The 6826-nt window shown below is 52.7% G+C and overlaps 1 protein-coding gene across 1 annotated transcript; it reads right to left on the minus strand.

Moving 5' to 3' along the window:
• Positions 1 to 41: 41 nt before the first annotated feature.
• Positions 42 to 6296, minus strand: KLHL11 (kelch like family member 11). Its single transcript, XM_063403849.1, has 2 exons — positions 5710 to 6296; positions 42 to 5532 (listed from the first exon to the last, which is right to left on the minus strand). Exons 1-2 carry the CDS (start codon positions 6204 to 6206, stop codon positions 3936 to 3938), a joined length of 2094 nt encoding a protein of 697 aa, XP_063259919.1. The 5' UTR covers positions 6207 to 6296; the 3' UTR covers positions 42 to 3935.
• Between the last annotated feature and the right edge of the window lie 530 nt (positions 6297 to 6826).

Genomic DNA, 6826 nt, shown 5'->3' on the forward strand with positions numbered 1-6826 from the left:
ACACTATCAATCAACTTAAAAAAATCAAAAGGACAACAGGATGCTAGAGAAATGAAAGGTTTATTTTCATTAATTCACCTCTTACAATAAACTTCAGTACAGTGTATTTAAGGTCAAGAACAGGACAGCAGGATCTGTTTCAAAGGGCCTATGACACACACTACTTTACCTCACAGGTAAGGACAGGAGTGCTGCTCCCCAGGAAACTGCTGTCCCTCTGTTAATATGCCAGGAGAGCAGAGCTGCTGCAACCCACAGTGACATGGACCCACGAAAAGAATCTATTAATGGTCATCAAACAGCTGGTTAGTTCCACACTCTACATTCATGTTAGTAACAGGGTTAGATCCTCAAGAGCACCTGTTTTATCAGAATCCAACCAGGACTGTCAAATAGGAGATGGCTTGTACCCCAACCTAAGGTGGACAGAGCTGAAAATAAATGGAAGCCACAAACCACTTTCTTTATGCTTGCTTTTCAAAGCCCATTGGATGTTACAACATCCTATTACAAAGCTGTATTAAGAAGAACATAAAAATTTCTAATTTCATTGGGACTGGGTTTGTTGTCAACCACCACGGTATTCCACAACACCCAAGATGAATCAAGAGTTTGGATTTTAATATTTACTGTAATTAAGAAAAATGCCACTGTAATAGTTAAGCAGAATGCTGGGTACAGTTGTTCATGGCACATGTAATATTGGGCTGTTTGCCTCATCTCTGGAGTGGTCTCCTACTATGTGCACGGGGGTCATTAAAAACACACACAAATCCTGGCTACTAATGGAGTATCCAGGTAGTTATAAAATATTATGTACACACATGGCCCCTGGGAGTTACTTAAGTGACCAGCGGCACCTTGCAGGTGCCAGTGGTACTTTGAGCAGAAAGCCAGGACATGACATGTGAGTTTGTGTGTTTGGTGGCAGCTATCAGGACAGGTGTAGAGGTGTGATTGTCCTAAGGAGAAGGAAAACTCCCACAACATCCTTTTCCCTCAGTGAGACCAGCAGTCACCCTTCTCACCCTTACTGAACACACACTGGGATCCTGTTGACAGCTGACCAACCTCTAGAAACACATGGGAAGAATTCCCAGGCTTTTATTTATGGAATAATTTGATAAACATCCAGCAAGCTATGGTGGTCAAGGGCATAAGGAATCCATAAGGACTGTGGGCTAACTGCAGCCAGAGCCATGAATGCAATTCTCCCAACACTTCATGTGATGCAATGGATGATTCAACCTATCACAAATAACATCAGTGCCACTGGTCCCCTGGGATTCAAGGGGAAAAAAGCCCAACTGCTTAAAACTATCCCAGAACTGGCAGAGCAAAGATCAAGAGCAGCCTGTGCTGCTGCCAGGCCCCCCCACCCCGGAGCACACGGAGGGACAGCACGGCACACACGGCATGCGGTGGCACACACGGGTTACCTGTCCAGGGATGGGGCTGGGCTCACACTGCCTCTGAGTGGAGTGCTTTTAGTAAATGCCACTGCTTGTCCGTCAGCCCAAAGTCCTCCTGGGAAGTGCAATTTAAATTTTGCTTAGAAAAAGCAAGACTGCAAGGTCGCCTCTATTGCACAGTGCCATGCATGAAATATTCAGCTCCTATTCCAACTGAAAGAACCATCTTGGTGTTTCTCCCTATAAACTGTCTGTATTTGATGATAGACTACAAGAGAGCTTGGAGAGAGCTGTGGTGGTGATCTACCACTCTTTAACTCTGCCTGTTAAATCCCTCCAGCTGGTTCAGCAGGGTGGAGGACATGAACTCCTCTCCGTTGCTTTGGTGCAAAGTCTGGGAAAGTATCTTAAAATCAGCTCCCACAAATTGCTGTTACATCGATGGATTCAGCACTAGAGGAATTTGCACACTTTTATCACAAACTGCTGCAGGAGCAGCAATTCTGCACCTACTCCAGCCAGACCTGCAAGAGTCCATGAGCCAGACCCCATGGATCAACCCCGAGCCTGCAGCAGCTCTTTGGGAACAGTCACCTGCAAACATCACCTTAAACTCACCTATTTCCTCTTGCATGAAGCCAGTAGACTGTCCCAATAACCAAACAGGCAAAGAAAATACAACAGGGTTACCACAGAGGAGTAAACTGAGACAAACCCTTCAGAATTTCAAGTTTGGTAATTTTTGTAACTAAGGCTGGAAACTCTCTCACAAACAGACAAGTTGTTGATATCAAAGTGGACCACCAACCATAAAGTGGAGCATTAAGGGACATACACATCAGAGAAACCTTTACACACTCAGTGGTGGAAAGACTTACCCCAAGTTTCAGATATGATCTGGGCTGCCTGTTGAACTGGAAAAGGACAATGAGCAGCTCAGGAAGCAAAACAGTTAAGACCAAAACAAACCCCAAACTGGTTAAAAGTTCTTTGCAAAGAAGTCACCCACATCAAAACCACCAGCAAATCATCAATGAACCAAGAACACTAACACATTTTCCAGAATGGTTTGTCTACACAAATGGTGTAAAACCCAGGTTACTCCTCCCATTCCCTTCCCTAAGATCCTGAGTTAAGACTGCATGGAAAAACCTGGAACATTCAAAAGAAGGGAAGGATGGGGAGAAAAGGAGGTAGGAAGTATGCACTGAAACTGTTGGTAAATGAAAAGGTCCTGGAGCTTCTTGGACTGGGCAGGGGGAGTGCTCAGTGGGATAGGTAAATGAGAGGCAGGGATACTCCAAAGGGACTATCCCATGTGCTGTTCCCTGGGAGTGCAGCAGGAAGCAATCCAGAGCCAACCAGGGCACTTGCATGTAACAGCCACCTCAGAATGCCAAAAGGTGTTTAAATGAGTTTAAATCTGCCCACCACAGCAAGTGGGGAAATTCAGATACTTGGAGACTGTGAAAGCCCAGCTCTCCCCCCTGCAGGAGCACAGGTGCCAGCTTGGTTCACAGCTGCAGCACAACTGCTGGGACTCCCCTGGGACAGCACAGGAGGGCAAAGGCTTCTGATTGTCACAGACAGGTTGGGAACAGCAGGGGCTCTTCCATCGCTTTTCACTAGAATTAAAGCATGTGCAACATTTGAGAAAAGATCTACAAATAGCTCAGGTTTCACTATACTCCCATGAAATAATCCCACTCTCACTGATCCACTCTGACTGAACAACCACTGTGGGTGGGTGGCTCATCGCTGGTTGTCCTTTGCTCAAGCTGTTGACCCAAGTTCTTAAGTTTGAGTCAGAGACAGACTCAAACCTGCAAATACACCTAAAAAAAACCCCCCACTGCCTCAAGCTCTCTTTTAGCAAGTGTCTTGTGTCCAACCAATCATCCACTTCTAAACAAACTCTGCAGCCTCTCTACAACACACCAATACAAAATATTTAATACACATAAAAACATCCTGAAGTAATTTCATAAAGAAAGATTGTGCTTTTGTTTCATACAGAACTATTGCACCTGCCTCCAGCTTGGGAAAGCCAAGTACACCACCAGCAATCCTGTGAAGTTTAGTCACTGAGGAGAGAATCAAAGGAATGTCAAGAGATAAGTGCAAATGAAACAGGTGCTTTCAAGCACACATAAATGTAACCACTAAATTATTAAGAGAGAAATCTTTGATTTTCCAAGTAGAACTGTTAAGAGAATAACTCTACAGAAATCCTTGGAACCAAAGATCTGAGGAGAGAAGTAACAGGCTTAATGCTCCCAGAGACATTTCACAGCCCGATACAGGCTACAGCTTTTCCCTGGGCATCATTAAGGAATACTGTTGGATTCACGGAGTGTCTCAATTCCCACCCACCCTCAACTTCTGAGCTTCTGAATTTTCAGTATGCAACAGATGCTGGTTTTATGCATCATAGCCAATCCACACCCTCATGTCTTATAAAGACACATCAAGCCTAACAAGCAGGTTTATTTGCTACACCCATCAGGAGTGACACTGCAGACACTAACACTCGATCTGGGAGCGCGGCATCCTCCGTAAGCTCAGGGAGTAACGGTGTATCTCCTGCATCTGCCTCTCCTGCATCTGCCTTATTCTATCTTTTTGCCACATGAGATTTTGTGGCATGGGGTACCTCTGTGTTCCCTGCAGGCACCTGAAGGGGATTCTCACATGGCAGGCAGTGGCTCTGCAGCGGGGCTGTGGCATTGGGGGCAGGAGCATCCAGCGCCTCCGCTCGGCGCAGTAGCGATAGGCCTCCTTCCTGTACTGCTTGTCAATGTCGTCGCTGTTCTTCCACCCCCCGATGATGAACACGTCGTCTTTGTAGTAACAAATAGCTGCTCCTTCAATGCTCAGGACCTCAGGGGGCAAGGATTCCAGGATTTCATCCGAAGCCCTGCTGGAGATCTTTCCCTTGGCCTCCTCATTGTCTATGGGGTAGCTCTTGGGGCAGCACGATGCCGTGTGGTAGAAGTTGGTGTTGGCAACGGACATCTGGAAAGAGCAGTAGTTGTCGATGAGGGGCAGGGACTCCACGTCCTGCCACTGCCTGGTCTCAGTGTCATATCTGACAATAACGGCCCTCAGCCCGTCCTCGCTGTCGCTGTCAACCGGGGTGCGGGCGGCCACGTACACGAACCGGTCCTCCACGGAGACAGCTTTGACATCCCGCAGGATCTTTGGTGCCGACTCCAGGTTCAGCCATTTGTCCTGCTCAGGATTATAAATAGCCACATCTTTAAAGCCTGGACTGAAATTGCCGTGTCCACCAATACTGTACAAGTTGCCTTTCACTTCAGTAAGGCCAAAGGAATGCTTCCTGGTGATTAGGTTTGAAACCTGCTCCCAAATATTTCGGTTCGGGTTGTACCTTTCCACAGTCTTGGCAAACCCTGGCTCCATGGAGCCGGCCACGTACACGTAGGACTCCGTCACGGCCACGGCATGGCCATCCAGGTGGTTGTGGATGTGAGGCAGGTTGACCCACCTGTCCTCATCGATGAAGTAGCCCACGCACTCGCTCAGGTAGTCGCCGCCCTCGGACACGCCGCCGATGACCATGATGACGTCCATGTTCTGGCCGAAGCGCGGCAGCAGCGCGGCGGGGCAGGCGGAGTGCTGCAGGTTCCCGGACTGCAGGTTCTCCGAGCGCAGGGCATGGCTCTCCACGGCCTCGGACACCAGCTTCACACAGGCCTCGTTGCGCGACACCAGCTGCTCGGACTTGACGTGGCGAGTCAGGTAGGTGGGTTTCATCTGAGACAATCTTAGCAGCTTAAAGAGATCTTCAAAGTACCTCTCTCGTTCCTCAGGATTTTTCTGAACCCACTTCAAAACAGTCTCGAAGAGGATTTCTTCAGAGTCCACTGTGATCTCTGAGTCTGATAGCCAGTCCCGGACAAGGTGAAATGGCAAAGTGTAGAACTCCTCATCTTGGATGACTTTGTGGAAGTTTCTCCTGATCATATCCTGTGCTTTGAGGGCCAGCTGATTCAGGGAATACATGTGGGCCAAGCTGTGAACTGCCACACAGTTGGAGAGGTTCAGTTTCTTCTTAAGAAACTCTCCACAGAAGTCCTTCAATCGGGTCAGCAGAAACCTGGGGAACAAACAAGGGAGTTATACATTTCTGGAAGTGTTCAAGGCCAGGTTGGACGGGGCTTGGAGCAACCTGGACAGGGAACGAGATGAACTTCTAAGGTCCCTTCCAAAGCAGTCTGTGATGCTCTGATGCCGCGGCCCGGTCCCCGCCAGCCCCCGGCCCGGCCGCTCTTACCTGTCCGCCATCTCCAGCACCTCATGGACGTTGCCGGGGCTCACGCGGATGGTGCCGGTGTACATGAAACCGATAACGGCCTCCACCGTGTCGGGGTCGGGGCCGCCCTCCGAGCTCCACTTCTGCAGCTCCACGCGGCCCGAGCGCGACTCCGCGAACCCCCCCGAGAGCAGCGGTGTGAAGTACTCGGTGGCAGCGGCCAGGACGGACCGGTGCGCCCGGTACTCGCGGGCCATGCCCGCGCCGCCGAAAGCCAGCGTGATGTCGCAGTACAGGCCGTGGCGGCGCTGCTCGTTCTGCCGCCAGGCCAGGTCGGAGCAGTGCGCCGGGCACCCGAACTCCTCCGCCTCGGCCTCCATGTCCGCCGCGCCGCCGCGGGAGCCTCCGCGCTCCACCTCGACCGCCGGCGGGCCGGGACCGGGGCCGGGACCGGGGCCGGGGCTGGGACCGGGCTGTGGCTGCGGACAGGCCGCGGCCGCCGCCATCTTGTCCGACATGGCGGGCGGGGCGCGGCGCTGCCCTCTGGCGGGCAGAGCGCGCCTGTGCCGGGCAGCGGAGCCGCGGGAGGAGCCGGCCCCGCGCAGCGCCCGCGACCCGCGGGGACCCGCCTGCCCTCAGCCCGGCACGGCCGGGACCTCGCGTCCCCTTCACTCGGGAGCCCCCATGGATACCCATCCCCTCAGTCCGGAGTACCCAGGACCTCCCGGGACACCGCAACCCCTCACCCCGGACCGCTGAGGCCGGGACAGCACCGGCTCTCCCTCCCCTCAGGCCGGAGCACCCAGGACTTCCCGGGACACCGCAACCCCTCACCCCGCACCCCTCCGGACTGCCCAGTACCCCCCGTCCCCTCGAGCCGGGACAGCCCCGGCTCTCCGTCCCCTCCTCGGGCCGGGACAGCCCCGGCTCTCCGTCCCCTCCTCGGGCCGGGACAGCCCCGGCTCTCCGTCCCCTCCTCGGGCCGGGACAGCCAGAACCTCCCGGGACACCGCATCCCCTCAGGCCGGGCCCCTCCTGACTGCCCAGTACCCCCCGTTCCCTCGGGCCGGGACAGCCCCCGGGGCCGCTCGGTTTCCCCGTCGTGGCGGTGCCCCGGTGCTCCCGGTGCCTCGGGAGC

The sequence above is a fragment of the Prinia subflava genome, chromosome 8 (genome assembly GCF_021018805.1).
Source record: "Prinia subflava isolate CZ2003 ecotype Zambia chromosome 8, Cam_Psub_1.2, whole genome shotgun sequence".
In the NCBI taxonomy this organism is placed as follows: Eukaryota; Metazoa; Chordata; class Aves; order Passeriformes; family Cisticolidae; genus Prinia; species Prinia subflava.